At 26.6% G+C, this 17,260-nt stretch overlaps 2 protein-coding genes and 1 long non-coding RNA gene across 10 annotated transcripts in view; 2 read left to right on the top strand and 1 right to left on the bottom strand.

Annotated features, from left to right (window-relative positions):
• Positions 1-17,260, bottom strand: part of LOC147908567 (uncharacterized) — a 186,552-nt gene that overhangs the window by 16,153 nt on the left and 153,139 nt on the right. The gene's annotated exons all lie outside the window — the stretch shown is intronic.
• On the top strand, positions 856-5,661 carry LOC147908581 (uncharacterized). The gene is made up of 9 exons (XM_087409997.1): positions 856-1,046; positions 1,224-1,343; positions 1,496-1,613; positions 3,998-4,259; positions 4,386-4,502; positions 4,565-4,655; positions 4,900-5,045; positions 5,225-5,357; positions 5,450-5,661. The coding sequence occupies exons 1-9, from the start codon at positions 903-905 to the stop codon at positions 5,498-5,500; spliced, it is 1,182 nt and encodes a 393-aa protein (XP_087266123.1). The 5' UTR covers positions 856-902; the 3' UTR covers positions 5,501-5,661.
• On the top strand, positions 7,889-16,467 carry LOC147908580 (uncharacterized). 2 transcript variants are annotated; one of them, XM_087410044.1, is made up of 9 exons: positions 7,889-10,691; positions 10,867-10,986; positions 11,101-11,218; positions 12,316-12,571; positions 12,727-12,843; positions 12,903-12,993; positions 13,799-13,935; positions 14,085-14,217; positions 14,292-16,467. In XM_087410044.1, the coding sequence occupies exons 1-9, from the start codon at positions 10,548-10,550 to the stop codon at positions 14,340-14,342; spliced, it is 1,167 nt and encodes a 388-aa protein (XP_087266170.1). In that variant the 5' UTR covers positions 7,889-10,547; the 3' UTR covers positions 14,343-16,467. The 2 variants fall into 2 exon arrangements, with proteins under 2 accessions (XP_087266170.1, XP_087266171.1); XM_087410045.1 differs by lacking the exon at positions 7,889-10,691 and having other exon boundaries at positions 10,898-10,986; positions 11,086-11,218.

Genomic DNA, 17,260 nt, shown 5'->3' with positions numbered 1-17,260 from the left:
TAGAAATCAAAGTAACGATAATATATGTAACACTCTGTACAACTTGATGTAATAAATTGACTTAAAAATATCGATGTTAATATCGAGATTGATTTTTTAAGTATGATGATTTTAAAACGTAATAAAAAACTTTTTTAATATAATTATAAAGCTCTCTTAATGCAGATAAGTATTATCCAAAATTAAAATGTATCTAAATATAGGTATTGGTACACAAGAAATGATATTTAAGTATAAGTATCGATATCAGAAAAAAAAGTACCTCGATACAGTTCCTAAATACGTAAATTTGTACTTAATTACAGTACCTAGATACTGTACAACACTGGTAACTAATAAATAATATTTTTAACTAGATAATTAATATATCAAATTGTTAAAAATATCGATCACGCTGATCGCTAATTGATATTTAACAGTATATACCTGTCATCAATTTGATGTAATTATTTTTAAATTATAAGCTTTATCTGACAGAGATCCGACATGAAAAGAATTAACACTAAGAGATATTCCTCTTGAAGACTAACTTATGAATGCGCATATTAGAATGAAATTTCGAAACTGAAAAGAAGGAAATGCGCCTGCGTAATTTTTGTGAAGCTTTTCTATAGTTTAATTTCATGAGAAAGACACATCCGTCATATTATCTTCAGCAACAAATCGATCGCGTATAAATTATGTTATAAAGAATAATGGTACGCGGATCGTTCAGAAATTTACTGAATCCAATTTCGATCTCACAGCACGTCTGGGCATTATTATAGTCAATTAAGAAATTTGCATTGAAATTTATGTGAAAGAAAGATGTTATGAAATATTTAATCGACTAGTAGAAAAAGGTGGGGATGAATATATCCTCATCGACATTTTGTCAGTAATGTTCTGAAGCACGTAGAGAAATGATCCGTTTGGAAATTCAGTATTTCAATCTTAATAAAATTCTATTACTAGCTATTGGTTTGTGGCCCTATCAACAATCTATCTTCACTCGATTTCAGTTTGTTTTTCTTTCTAGTATTTTGACAGCAAGTATTATATTTCAGGTAAGAAAATAGTATAATGGCGTTGTGTTCTATTTTTAACCAATTAATCTCATATATGTATTACGTGCAGTCTAATTTTTACATTAAAAATATATTGTATAATAATTATTTAAAGTCTCGTTTACTAACATATATTTACTAACATAAATAAAATTTAAATAAAATAACTATTTGCAGCTGACATCATTTATAACTTTAAGATGTACTTTTGATCTCGTCGCCAAGGTTGTGTCTTCCGCTTCTTTCTTTGCTGTTTACTTGATAAACTACAATTCGTTCTGCATTAACATCAAAAGTGTAAGTTTCGAATATACATATAATAAATTCGTAAAATAGAATACCCTAATCGACAAAATAAATATTTATTTATCGATAAGGCATCAAAATATATATCAAAATATGTTTTGTTGTATGCAAAGATAAATATAAGAATGTTGTTGAAACAACAGGTAAAAAATTTACTAATGCAGCTTCAACGTATATATGATGAATTAGAGGATGAAAAAGAAATAGCTATCATAAAAAAATATGGCTACAATGCTAAATATTATACAACTCTACTTACGGGTAAAGCAAGATTGTTCATGCAACTTTATTTCCTAATCTATACTATTAAAATGTTAATAGAAAAAAATCAGTTTTGATATATTACAAAATTATTCTTGTCTTCACAATTTTTTTAGGTATACAGGGTGATATCAAATTTCGATCCACCCATTCTGAGCAGGTAGAGCGGACTAAACTGAATTGAAAAGTCTTCTACCATTTTGCAGTTTGCACAATAGTTAACGAAATATTAACATTTAAATATAATCGAATACGCGCGTCCGCCCGACCTACTATTGACGAAGGTATGGTCCACCGATCGCCCGGCGCGTAAGTCGCGAGGAGCAGAGATAGTTCAGGGCCTAGCAGCACTACTAACTATATATATATACACTAAAATGGGTATTGAGGAAAATTCATGGCCGTAATTGATTAGCCGCTATTTTAGTTGGGATGATATTTGAGCGAATCAGAAGCGTTCGCGCGCGCGCTGCGATCGATGTATTATCGATATATGGAAATCTACATGGACATGAATGGTATGTAAACAAAAATAATGTCACTTCAATTTTATTAATACATTCAATAAAATAACATTAATAATACTTTTTATATCCTACATCGTTAATATGTGTGCAGGAATTGATACATTTAATACAAAAATTCTTATCTATGAAATAAAATGCCCTTTTTACTTCTGTACCCACACCCAGGCACACAGCACTTCATGCTTTGCACATTTTACAGTCACGCGATTTTATAATCTTTCAAAATAATCTTTCAAATACAACCCTATACACGATGATCTTGCTGACATATGCGTCTCACTAAAGAACACAAAACGTAAGTGCGCATGAGTATCTGAAAGCTTTTGATTCGCTCTTATTGATCAAATTAAAATAGGGCTAATCAATTGGTGCCATGATTTTCTTTGCTTCACAGCGGAGATTCCAGTGTATATATACACTGTAGCCCATTCCAGTGTATATATATATATATATATATATATATATATATATATATAATATATACTAGTTATTCAGTGCCTAGCAGGCGCGCCGCGTCATTCGAACTTAGAGACTAGTGATGGTGTGTAGGGTGCTTGCCTTACTCCCTGCGCGCCGTGCGATCGGTGGGCCGTACCTTTGACAATAGTAAGTCGAGCGAACGCGCGTATTCGACTATCTTTAAACGTTAATATTTCGTTAACTATTGTGCAAACTGCAAAATAGTAGAAGACTTTTCGATTCAGTTTAGTCCGCCCTACTTGCTCAGGGTGAGGCCGAAATTTAATACCACTCTGTATATCATGAAACATAAAATTGATTACTCGGAGATAGTGCGTATATCAATAATTTTTTAAAAGTATTTTCCAGATTTAAAAAAATAATGGTTTTACGCATGCATTGCTATATATTGACAGATTATATTTATAAAAAAATATTAGGTGTTGGAATTAATTCGTAGCGTTTTTTAATGAAAGAATGTTATTTATTTCACATGAGCATTAAAAAATACATTAATGAAAGTACTTCCCATCACTTGTAAAACGCTACGAATTAATTCCAACACCTAATAATATGCAACAATGGCACATATAAGTCAGGAAGTTCAAATATAATTAAACTAATATAAAATTATATAATTGAACGTTTTGTCTTTCTGTTTGAGTCATCTTCAGCGTATGTCCACAAAGATATACCTATTTGTGAACACAAGCTGAAAATTTCTTAAAGCGAAAACCAAAACGTCTAATTATATTATTTTTAAATCAATTTGATATTTATTTATTATTAAGTTTGAATTACTGCGCATGATTTGTATTGTTCTTGTTGCATGCATTACTTATTAATTTTGTGAGCCTTATTATTATATATTTTATTTATATTTACAACTAATTATGAATTTATTAATATCATAATGAATGCATAGAGCCACAATTTTTAACACTCGAATAACAGCTTCAGGAAATCATTGATATAATGGCATACTATTTAAACAATTAGTTTCGTGACTATATATGTATAGTTCAAAAAGTTTGTAAAGTATTTATTGTATACATTTAAAGAAATCAGTAAATATCTTTATAAAACTAAAACAATTGTGGAATAGTTATTAAGTATATAAGGACAATATGTACCCCAAGTAATAAAATGACATCTTTAATGTTATTAAGAGTCACATTGCTATTTGGTACATGATATATTAGGTGTTGGAATTAATTCGTAGCGTTTTTTAATGAAAGAATGTTATTTATTTCACATGAGCATTAAAAAATACATTAATGAAAGTACTTCCCATCACTTGTAAAACGCTACGAATTAATTCCAACACCTAATATATAAAACAAAATTTTTTTAAAATAGCAAAAATTTAAATAATTATTATTCATTTATGCTTTTTAGCATCTGGGATTTGTGGAATAATTGTATCTATTATTTTTCAATGTTGGACGAATATGTTTGATGTTACTTCATCAATAAATGTATCTCAGCCACGTCGAATACAATTAGTAACGGAATATTTTGTCGATCAAGAAAAATATTTTTTCTTAATTTTATTACACGTAAACGCAGCATTTTGTATAGGAACAATTGCAACAATAGCAGCAGGAACAATGCTCATTGGATATCTTCAGTTTATTTTCGGAATGTTCAAAATTTCTTGGTACAAAATGAATTAATATAAAATAGCCACAAATTCAAATTGTGGAAAAACTGTTATTATTTTAAATTAATTTATAGATAGTTTGATTTTCAATGTTCTATCGAAAAATTATATGATTATTTACAGTTATCGTATTGAACGCGCAATAAAGATCCTTATTCCACAAAATATTACTTTAAAAAACAAAATTTCAAAATCCGAAAATTTAATATGCGCTGTAGATATTCATCGGGAAGCAATGAGGTTAGCATCATAAAAAATGATATGCATATGTGATATACAATAATACTGTTATGTTTTTAAAGATTATCTAAGTATTTGGTAACTAGTTTTGAGATAATGTTCCTCAGTTTAACAGGAGTCTTTATCATTTCCTTATGTTTCAGTTTTCTTCGGGTAAGTTTGATATTTCATTTTCAAATCTATTTTTGAATGCGCGCGCGCGAACAATGATCATTTTGATTTGTATGCTAACAGAGAACTTATACTGCATTCTATCGCAACTTTTTATTAATCAGTATTCAACAATAATTTTGCATAAATATATAATTTTAATTCTTATTAAAGAAACAAGACTTGACAGTATAAAATGAGGATTGTTAGGATATAGAAAACTTATTGCAGTCTTTATTTCTCGTAGATCTTTCAGATTGCATCGTCCGGAGAAGCTGTTAGGGAAGTTTTCCTTCCTGTTATATTTATATTTACTAATATCATGTACTTATTTATATGCAACTTTTTTGGACAAAATATCATAGATTACAATAGTCAAGTTTTCATTACTGCGTAAGAAACTTTTTTTATAAGATACTGATAATTTATTGTATAGATGTCTATATAAGTATGTATTAAAAGTAAATTTAATCAAATTTAATAATTATCATAAAATGAATAATTATCATAAAAAATAGTTATGAATCAGTCTTCGCCACGAAATCAATGCTACTGTTCCTACAATTTCGCAGATATAGCGTTCAATGGTACGTAGCTCCTTTGCACATCCAAAGAATGATACTCTTCTTATTACTAAAAGGCGCCAAAGATTTTACTATAATTGTTGGTGGAATACTTGTTTCATCCATCGAATGCTTTGCTACGGTAATAATACGAGTATATAGCCTTTGTTTATATCTATGTATAATGTATATTATAAATAGATAGAATAAAAACTGGAATGATTTTAATTCCAGTTGATAAAAGCTTCAATATCTTACTTTACTGTCGTGTTATCTATGCAATGACGAATATGAATTAGATACAAAATGTGGAAGAATATAACTTCAAGAAGAATGAACAATATTCATCACGTAGAATGTAGATTTAGTCTATTTCTTAACTACATTAATTTTTCTAAAAGATTTAATATTGAAAGAGACACAAAAAATAAAATTATTTAATCCAAGATAGCGATGTGTTAAACCTCTTTATTCCATCAACAAAGCACATGTATACTTACTAAGTGTATTTAATAAAACAAATTATTTTATTTTATACAATTATTTTTCTTCGAAATTTCATCTTTATTTTTTGTGCGTGATTTATTATTACTTCAAGATAAATAATTCATTGTTACTGCTTTCTTCATAACTTTGTATAAAGGATGATTTAAATTTTTAGTATTAAGTAATATACATACTAAAAAATTAAAAAGTATAAAAAAATATATATTTAATAAGGAATAAAATTAACATAATTACTTGTTAATTAACATAACTATTAACATAACTATTTGGCAGCTGACATATTCGTAAATAATACGTACATCTATTAATTGCACCATTATGACTTGTAATAATACAAAAATTATTCAAATCTTGATTCAAGTAGTATTTTCCGCAATTGCAATAAGTTATTTAAAAACTTATTACATATTAGTATCAGAAATATTAAATTGCTTATCAATTTAATTTGTGATATTATACATTTCAGCTTCATTCTAAAACTATGTTTCAAGATCGACAAATAATCGACAATACAATTTGTTTGAACTAAAAATTGCAAAAAAAATTACACAAAAATATCGTATTAGAAATTAAGATCCACCTTAATCGAATGTAAAAATTAATTATAAATTATTATCTTGTAGCAATGGAGAAATATAATGTAAAAAATACAGATCTATAATTATCATATTTCAAAATGACACACGTTTTATTTAATAAAATCAAGTAGATATGTACTAGATAATATTTATCAAACTGATAATCTTCTCAATGACTAAACGTACCTTACGAATGTGTGCATGAGAATGAAGTAATAACGATAAAAATAAGGGAACCTCATAATAGCGCACGGATCGAAGCTCTGAAGAGAAAACAGTAGATAAATAAAAGTAGATGAATTAATCGAATCTAAAAACATTGGAGATGTAAATGTGTCTGAGCATGCACAGCAGAGGTAGAGATCGCCCTTCAGTTATCCATGATATTTCATATCCATACATTTTCATATGCAATTATATGCATTTGTGATAAATAGCAAGTTTATAAATCGAATAAAATAAAAAAATACCTATTAATTGCACAAGAATATTGTGTACATACATAAAACAATTTTAAAAAATTACGTCCTAAAGAATTTAAATAATTCCTTTTTATTGCTTTTTAGTATTTGCATTTTGCGCAACATCTATTAGTATTGTCTCTCAATTTTGGTGGAATATGGCTGTCGTTGATTTATCAATGAACATATCTCGATCATATCATTTCATTACGACGGAATATTTTATCGATCAAGAAAAGTATTTTTATTTAATCGTATTGCATATCAATGTAGCAATTTATATCGGGATAATTATAATAACAACGATTGGTACATCGTTCTTTATATATTATCAGTATACCTATGGAATATTTAAAATTGCTAGGTACGAATATAAATAATATTTATATTAACCATATTTAAATTTTATATTAAAATGGTTTGCGTAAAGATGGTTTGTTTTTATCTAAAAAGTTGTTGTTTAATGATTGCTAATTAAAACACAAATATTTACAGTTATCGCATTGAGTATGCAATCAACATTTTACAAAATATTACAATAAAAAAAAAAATTTTGATGACCAAAGGCATAATTAGTGCCATAAATATACATCGACAAGCTATGAAGTTTGTATCTCTAATGATAATATTCATTCAATATGTAAGATGTTTCATAATGTATGCACATAATCTCAGAATTCAGTTCACATAAATAAAATTAAGCATGTTACTTTATTATAAAAAAAAACACGTATTATTACTGTTATTTTTTTGTAAAGTTAAAATAAGATATTAAAATTACATTATTTAATAATTAATATCAAATATTAATTATTAAATAATAATCAATATCAAATTTTAAAAGTCTAAGATAACTTCTATATACGTTAATGCATTAGTAAGCTTTTCTTTATATTAAATTTTTAAGAAATAATATTAAAATGGAGGAAAATTAAAAATAAAAATATTATATTGATATAAAATATTAGAAGATTCCTTAGATAAATATAATGAGTGAAGAGGGCCATATTCGATCAAGACGAATCTTGCAATAGTGCCTAATAAATAAATTGAACTGAAAATTGTATAATAAAATTCACACAATATATTATTTATAGGCAGTAAGATGCCTTGACCGAATATGACCCTGTTCACTTATTTATATTTGTCTAAGAAATTTTCTATATTTTATATCAATATAATATTTTTATTCTTTAATATGTCTAGGATGTCTCGTACTGACGCAACGCTTGTGCGCAGGCAGAGTGAACTAAACTAAGTCGAAAAGTCCTGTACTATTTTGCAATTTTCACAATATGTAGATATTGTTGAGATATTAATTTTTAAAGATTACCGAATGTTCGTATTCGTCTGCACTGACCGTTAATTATTGTGAAAATTGCAAAATGATAGAGAACTTTTCGACTCAGATTAGTTCACTCTATCAATCCACAAGCGTTGTGTCAATAATTACTGGGACACCCTGTACACTTATCTTTAGAAATTTGAATTTAAATACAAATTTTATCAAAAATTTTTATTGTCTTTAAATATGTTTTTACATATTAAGGTTATCAATCACTGTGAATACTATTGTATTTTGTGAATACTATTGTATTTTGTGAAAATTTATAAATCTCCGTTATATTTAACATTCCCCCCTCCCCTCCAAAATCAAAATGGTAAAATACTTTTGTTAAAATACTTTTAATGCACTGATTATATATACGTACTCCTAATTCTTATGCTTTAACAGTTTAGGAGAAAAATTGAAAATAGAGTACTGGTTTAACATCATCATATCATTAAATTTTATCAATTAAAATATTAATATTTAAAATTTTTAAAGTTATGCCTAAATATTATAAAATCTGTATACAAATAAACCTGTATAGCATAAATATATAATAGGTAACATCTATAATATTTAGCTGAGTTATTCCATCTTTCGATTTATCCATTAGATAAATTATCACATATTTTATTCGAAGATGGAATAACTGATTCTTAGTAACATTTTTTTTATTTTTGAAGACTGTCTACTCATTGCAATCTACATTCAAAACAATGTTGATTGGTTTAATAATATGTGTAATTACCTTGAGCCTTAATCTGTTCCAAGTAAGTTGCTTACTTCTAAAGTAAAAGTAAAAATAAAGATGAAGGGATTCACCTCATGGCTTTGATATATGTGGTCAAGATCATGATCCTAAACAACATTTAAAAGGTTTCAGCTATCAGTCATAGTTTATTAAAAAATCATTAACAAAAAAAGGTTGAAAATACGTATATCGGCTTATGTCAGTTAAAAGATAATTTATAAATTTTGAATCGCTTTGCTTTATAAAGTATATGTATAGACGCAATGGATTCCATTCTCCTCATAGAGGGAAGTTTCATCACCGAAAAACTAAAGAAATAGATTTAGATTAAAACTTCGCTTTGCATGGAAAGTTGTAAACCAATATGAAAAGAGGTTCATGTGGATTTGCAATCCTTCTTGCGAAACAATATTTTAATTCTAATCTATTTGTCTAGTTTTTTTATGGTGGAAATTCTTTCCTCCGCCTCATAGAAAAGCGGAATCTACTGTGTAGATACATGTATACAGTTTACTACTCGAAGTGAGGTTCCACATGGGTTTCAACTTTTCATTTCACTATCAACAAATTACATTAGTCCTTTAGCGCTGTGATACAAACTAATATATTTCTGGTATATTTCTCCAATATTTTTGTTAACGACTTTTTAATAAACAATAATCAATTGCTAAAATCTTTTGGATGTTGTTTATGGCTTAATCTAGGCAACACATATTAAGATCAAGGCCATTAAAAGTGGATTTCCTCTTCATTTTTATCGTAATCTTACTATAATTATATTTTCTATAAATTACTTGTATTACTTGTACGTAGTAAAAAAATTTTATATACATATGTGTTGAAAACGAATCGATTAGAATATCCAATAACAAATAAATATATAATAAAAAATAAAAAGAATAATAGTATTGTTAATAGAAATATATTATAGTAGCGTAGTTTAGTATGCTTCAATATTTAACATTTACAAAATACAAGATTATGCTAGATCGACTAATTGAAAATTTACAAGTGTCGCGTATTACTCTAAATTGATAATTTTTATTAACTTTATTAAGTATGGATTTAAAATTAGAAGAATTAATATGAAAGTTATTAACAAATATTTTACTTGCGTATTTCCAAGTATTTCATATGCGTGCTAAAATAAAGTTTAGGCGATAAAAAAAAAGAAATTGTAGTCATATTTAAACGAAATCAAATAAAATTATTACAGCTGATATTATGTATAATTTTAAGATATACTTCTGATATTATTGCTAAAGTAGAGTTTTTCGGTAATATAAAAGTTGACACATGGGAAGTCAAAACGGAAAAATATTCACTTAAAAGATCAAACCTTACCTTACGAATGCATGAAATTGAAATAGCGATATCGAAAAAGAGAGAATGCGCTTGCGTGACTTTCGACCTCTTATAAAAATTTTTTCTTCTAAATTAAAAGAAAAAAGTCATACAATGAATTTTCTCAAACGTTAGGTTGATGACTTTATTGATAGAGACTATATACATAAGTTAAAAAAATGTTTTCAGTTGTAAGTAAGTAAATAATGTGATATAAAATGAGTTATTATGTAAATTACGACGTTTATACTAAAATTTGTGCTTGAAGAAAGAACTCCTAATCGATTGAAGGAGAAAGGAGAGGGTCACGTACTCTCATCTGCTTCTTTACAATCACTAGTATCCCGTATCTTGTAAAGCTATGATCCGACAAGAGAATCAGTATTTTGGCATTAATAGAATTCTGTTACTCGCTATCGGTTTATGGCCATATCAACAATCCAGATTCACTAGATTTCAGCATATTTTTATGTCTGCTATATTGACAACTGTTATTATATTTCAGGTACGAAAATATTATGACAATAGTAATAATTATGCAGTTACATGATACAAGCAATAGTTTCGATTATTGTTTTATTTATCTCACTCTGTATTAAGCAATAATATTTGAATTAAGTATACTGCAATTATTATTAATTAAATTGTGAGTAAAATTAAGTAAAATTGTCTATTAACAGCTGACAACATTTCTAACATTAAATTATACTTCGGACCTCTTTATGAAGGTTTTGTCTTCCGCATCTTTCTTCGTTACTCTTGTAATAAAATATAATTCATTCCGTTTTAACATCAAAAGTGTAAGTTAATCACTTACAGAGTATCTATTATGGAGTAATCTTCTCCATCTAAAAAAAAATTTTTATATAAAAAAATATATGCTTTGATATATACAAAAGTTGTTGAAATGATAGATAAAGGATTTACTGATGCAGCTTCAGGAAATACATTACAAATTAAAAGATGTAAATGAAATTGCTATTGTAAAAAAATATGATTATATTGCAAAACGTTATATAACTTTAGTAACAAGTAAGACAACTTTTATTAATTTTGTATATGATCAATTTTTATTAATTTTGTATATATTATCAATATAATATGTAAATTATTAAGGGAAAAAAATAATTTTGGTGGATTATAAAATTTGATATACGCATGTGTATATATGTTGTGTGTATATATGTGTGTATATATGTTGGGAAATTTAATTGGGGCATTATAATGGGCATTGTATAATGGCCGGCCAATATATATAATGCTTGTTTTGAGAAATTTGAGTAATGAAAATGAAAATGTTCAAATTAATCAAAATTACTGGTCACATTCATTATACATAATGATCGGAATGGAAAATGGAATCATGGTCAATGAAAAATATGATTAATATACATTTAAAAAATTGAAAATATCAGTATAAAAATATATGACAGCCTGTTTTTTACAATCAACTTCTTACTGTGTCATTCTTACTGTGCACTAAAATATTTTTTTATTTATGGAGGTCAAACTCTTATTCTAAACTATCCCACATAAAACACTATCCCATGTAAAACTTCGCTTTGCGCTGTAAAATGTATGCGTGGATGACAATGGTGACGAAACCCGAAATTGCGTCAATGCATAAACTTTACAACGTAAAATGAGGTTTCACATGAGTTTATAATTTTTACACGATCCGAAGTTTCACAAAGTTATAAAATCTTGTATTTTGCGCACATTTTGAATAAATACTTAGGGACAGACTTTGATATATTGTTTAAAAATAACATATTAAATAAGGTTCAGGGGATTCAAATAATATATATAAAAAAGGGCTATGAGTTAGGCTAGAATTTAATGTTATATTACATAAACGATCATGACAAATGTTTTTACCTTTTTTAAATCTTCAGTACGCATTAATGAAATAATTATAAAGTAACGGTATATTCTACTAAATATTATAGATCGCTGTTGGAGTAATGTTTAAATTTATAATTCAAACAGAAGAAAAGAGTTATCAATATTATGACAAAATTCGATTTTAATTATTATTTTAAAAATGTTTCATAATATGCGTAGTATAAAATAATTTTATAACATTATACGTAAGTAATTTAAATAATAATTTTTTAAACATTTTTTAGCACTTGGAATTTGTATAGTATTTGCTTGTATTATACTTCAATTTTGGGTAAATGTGATTCATCTTGATTTATCGATGAATGTATCTCATTATATTTTCCTTAAGATGGAGTACTTTATCGATCAAGAAAAATATTTTTATTTGATTTTATTGCACATCAATGTAGCCATTTGTATTGCATCAGTTGTAGTAATAGCAATTGGTACATTGTGCATTACGTTTTTTCAACATATCTGTGGAATGTTTAAAATTGCTAGGTATGAAAATAGATATAGGAATAACCATAATAATATAAAATGTAAGTTAAAGTTTATATTTTTAAACATATTAAAAAAGTTCGTGTGCCAATATAATACTATTAATTAAAAAAATTGTTATTAAATGAGTCATATAATTACATAAATATTTATAGCTATCGTATCGAGTATGCAATAAATATTAACATTCAACAAAGTGTTATGTTGAAAAATAAGATCTGGATGATCAAGAACATAATTTATGCTGTAGATATTCATCGGAAATCTATTAAGTTTGTATCCATAATGATAATACGCATGCAATATTTCCAATAACAATTTTTTTTTAAAGATTGGTGAATCATTTTACATCTACATTCGAGAAAATAGTTTTCATTTTAGTCGTCTTCGGTGTGGCTTGCTTAAGCCTTAATTTATTTCAAGTAAGTTATTTACAACATGTAATTATATATGCGAACTGTTCTAAAATTATTAGCAATATTGTTCAGTAAGAATATCAAGAGTTACAGCAGATATGCCAGAATTAAGAATCTCTAATAAAAGCAACTATTAATATAAATGACATAAATAACAAATGCAAATTAAGTATTTCTAAATAACATGAGAAGAAAAATAATGAGTAGAACATACTCTATCATAAAACACAAAAATGTTATGAAATATTTATGCAAATTTGCCGTATTTTTTATTAACTAATTTAATGAGCAGTATTATGAATAAACGTAATCTTGGAACAATCCTCACACCTCTATGTTAAAATAAAATGTATTTACATTGGTGTATATATTTAACCCTTTCGTTTCAGCGTAAGTTTGCGTGAATGTGCTTTCCCTGTATGGGAAAGTCTGCCGCAAATGTCTATTTTTTGGACAATTACATATAGTCTTATAAAATAAACTTCTCATTGTTAATAAAAAACAATTGCTCTTTTAACTACATTTTATTATTTTTGTGATACATTTATGTACATTAATAAAAAAAAATTCAGAAAATACGATAATGTCTCAGCGCTAAGCGTAACCGACTACCGTGGTTTCTTTACGCGAAATAATCTATTACGTGGACGCTAGTTAAGACCGAAAGGATTAATTAGCGTTTCATAATAACTTGTATAAACTACACAAAACACTTGTTTTAAAAATGAAGGAAACTTATTATGTTGTAACTAAATGTTAATATATCAATATACTAATAATTCACATAAAATTTATTTTTTAACTTTTTTAGCTAACATTATTTGAAAATAATGTTGAGAAGGTTTTAGAGCCATTTACATATGTTTTAGTATGTATCGTATATATGTATATAGCTAATCTTCTAGGACAAACTATTACGGACCACAATAATCTCGTGTTCATTACTGCGTAAGAAACATTCTTCTAATAGAGAATGTATAATGGCTCTTCCAAAGATTATTATTATAAATGTAGAAATTTTGCGGAAGAAATTTGTATAGTATAATTAATAAAAAAAATTTCTACTTTACGTTACTAATTTATGTTTAATTCCGTAGGTACAACGTTCAATGGTATAAAACTCCTTTATGCATTCAAAGAATGATATTATTCCTATTGCAAGTAGGAACGAAGGAATTTGTTGTAAATATCAGTGGAATATTTGATGCATCCTTGGAGTGTTTTGCCACGGTAATATAATGTACAATATTTTAACATACTACATTACATATGGATACAATAAAAGAGAACGTTTGTAATTGCAGTTAATAAAGACCTCATTATCTTACTTCATTGTCATATATTCTACACGGTAATGAAATAAATATGAATTTATTATACATAAGGATGAAATTGAAGATGAGGATGTAGCTAGTCAGAAGATGATTAATGATAAGACGCAATATTTATGTTTAGAAAATGGAAGAACTTATTTTTTAAGTTTATAAGATAGCTAAATTATTTATTGTTAAAGAAGGGGATTGAAATTATTTAAACCATACCGATAAATTTCAAAAATTCGCTTTGCATATAAAATTAAAAATAAATATTAAGCTTTTGCAATTAGTATTAATATGTGTATAAATACTCTAAAATATACAAAATAATAACAAAATTACTAGTTTATAATAATCTAATTTTTTACATCACTATTCGATAAAATTTCTGTGGATGTCCAAACTTCTGTGATTGGCAGTGTATCTTTAGAAGACGAAGTGTATCTTTTGATTGCGTAGACTAGAATAAAGTTCCGACGTTGAGATAAAGAAGAAAATGTTTGCGTGGCAGTAGCTTAATGGCATGAGAAAAAGGTATCTGTAAAATTTACCTATAGTGGGGTAGCTTAATAACAAAATAAATATTCGTAGTTTACTGAGAGACTAGTTGAATTTAACGCGTCAGCATCTCACACAAACTTTTTTACATAAGTGATCATTAAATAAATTGAAGAAAATTATAGTGAATTTATATAGAAGAAATAAAATGTGAAATAATTTGAGTGAAAAAAAGTGGATAAGTATAATATTCTTATCGATATCTGCAGTTGTCGCAATAATATTCAAACGTTCATAGAGAAATGGTACCTATAGAAATTCAGCATTATAATCTTAACAGGATTCTATTACTTATTGTCGGCTTATGGCCGTATCAACAATCCAAATTTGCTCAAGTTCAATTTATTTTCTTCTTTGCTATTCTATATCAATAGGTATTATATTTCAGGTAAAGAAAGAATATAATATTATATGATATATATATCACATATGACAATCCTTTACTGTTAAATTATTTACTTCAATTTATATTATGTAATTTATTTTTTTTGTATCAAATCAAAAGATTACAAAACGTATTGATAAGATTATTTAAAATAATCTTAAATAAGAAAAAATAGATTATGAATATCGTTGTGCGTATTGTATTATCGTTGCGTATCAGTGTAGGTATATAGTAAATAATAGTGTATAATTATATATTTGTATATATAATAATTGTATAATTGTATAAATTTTGATATAATATTACAATGATAGGCAAAGCTGCGTTTATATAAAATCTACGATAGATTTCGCGTTTATGTAAAATCCGCATTTGTGTAAAATTTACGATACGTAGATAATCGTTTCAAGAGCTTGTGATCTTAAAGCGCTTCGATCTAGTTCCCCTCTTTCTAATATCAAATATATTCATATTGCTCATGCGAGTCAATATGATTGTTTCATTTACAAAATCGTACCACAGACTTATTTAAATTTTTTTGATGAAGCTAGAGAATCAGTCTCTAGAAGTCTATTGATAATCGCGATACTAATGATAGGTGCAGTGTACTGTATCTACTAACGCAACGATTATACAATACGCAACATTATACAAGTCTGTAACCATTATTATATGTCTCTTTTAAGAGCTTATATAGGTATTATACATATCATCATTTTTAATCATATTTAAACATGAAATTGTGTAAAACTATCTATTTACAGTTGACATCATTAATAATATTAAAATGTACTTCGGAGCTTGTTGCTAAAGTGCTGTCTTCCGTATCTTTTTTTACACTATTCACAATACAGTATATTGCAGTCCATCTTAACATTGATGTTGTAAGTTGATGGCTACAAAATACATGTTCGTTTAAATGGAATTAATCTGTCTGTTAAATAAATTTATGTGGCATGAATTTTTTCATATGAACAAAGATAGTATAGAAAATTAATAAAATGATAGATAAAGAATTTACTGGTGGAGTTTCAATATATTTTTAACGACTTAAGGGATGAAAATGAAATAGGTATTGTAGAAAAATATAATTGTGTCGCAAAACATTATACAGTTGTGCTTACGGGTAAGATAATATTTATTGATCCCTGCCTGTAATTATATTTTTAATTTAACATTTAAGTAAAATTGGTTTCAAGATAATAAATTTATACATATTTATATATACTTTATTACATATTAATCTATTAAAGCACTTGTTATGCGCACTTGCGATAGATGGCACACATGTTTGAATCGAATAAAATAAGATGTCCTAAATTTTACAATGAAATTTTATTTCATTAAAAAATATTTACTAATATAACGTATGACATAAGATCATCATACAACGTCTCATACTACAAATTTAAATGGCTTTATGCTTTTTAACAATTGTACTTTGTACAATATTTACTATTATTTTAGCTTAATTTTGGTCAAATATAACTGATGTTAATGGATCAACAAACACATCTCGATATCATTTACTCATTATGACAAAATATTTTGTCAATCAAGAAAAGTATGTTTATTTGATTCTGTTGCACATGTATGCAGTATTATGTATTGGAATAACTATAATGTTGGGAATAGATACAATGATTATTACATACATTGAGCATACTTATGGAACGTTTAAAATTGCTAGGTACAAATATGGAAAATGTATAAATTTAATAATTTTAATTGTTATTATGTATTCGTTATTTTTTTAAAACGATTATATTAAAAAAAGTTCATGTGGAAATTTTGAGTATTTTGGTAAACAAATTCTGTAATTAAAATACATTTATAGCTATCGTTTCGATCATGCAGTAAACATCAATATTCTACATAATAGTACGATAAAAAATATGATTTTGATGACCGAGGATATAATTTAGCCATAGATATTCATCGTCAAGCTATGAAGTTTGTATCTACATCAACAATATTCATGCAATAATATTTTATAATATAATTTTATTATTAA

This window comes from Acromyrmex echinatior, chromosome 9, assembly GCF_024713525.1.
Source record: "Acromyrmex echinatior isolate Ae372 chromosome 9, ASM2471352v2, whole genome shotgun sequence".
NCBI lineage: Eukaryota > Metazoa > Arthropoda > Insecta > Hymenoptera > Formicidae > Acromyrmex > Acromyrmex echinatior.
The sequence above is the reverse complement of the archived record's forward strand: the minus strand, read 5'-3'. Positions and strand labels throughout refer to the sequence as shown.

Bases quoted from the DNA above. Each gene is read 5' to 3' on its own strand.
- LOC147908581 (XM_087409997.1), top strand. From the start codon at position 903: ATGATCCGTTTGGAAATTCAGTATTTCAATCTTAATAAAATTCTATTA. The intron at 4,503-4,564 runs GTTAGCATCATA...ATGTTTTTAAAG, and splicing joins ATTCATCGGGAAGCAATGAG to ATTATCTAAGTATTTGGTAA. The intron at 5,358-5,449 runs GTAATAATACGA...TTTTAATTCCAG, and splicing joins CCATCGAATGCTTTGCTACG to TTGATAAAAGCTTCAATATC.
- LOC147908580 (XM_087410044.1), top strand. From the start codon at position 10,548: ATGATCCGACAAGAGAATCAGTATTTTGGCATTAATAGAATTCTGTTA. The intron at 11,219-12,315 runs GTAAGACAACTT...AACATTTTTTAG, and splicing joins TTATATAACTTTAGTAACAA to CACTTGGAATTTGTATAGTA. The intron at 12,844-12,902 runs GTTTGTATCCAT...TTTTTTTTAAAG, and splicing joins ATTCATCGGAAATCTATTAA to ATTGGTGAATCATTTTACAT.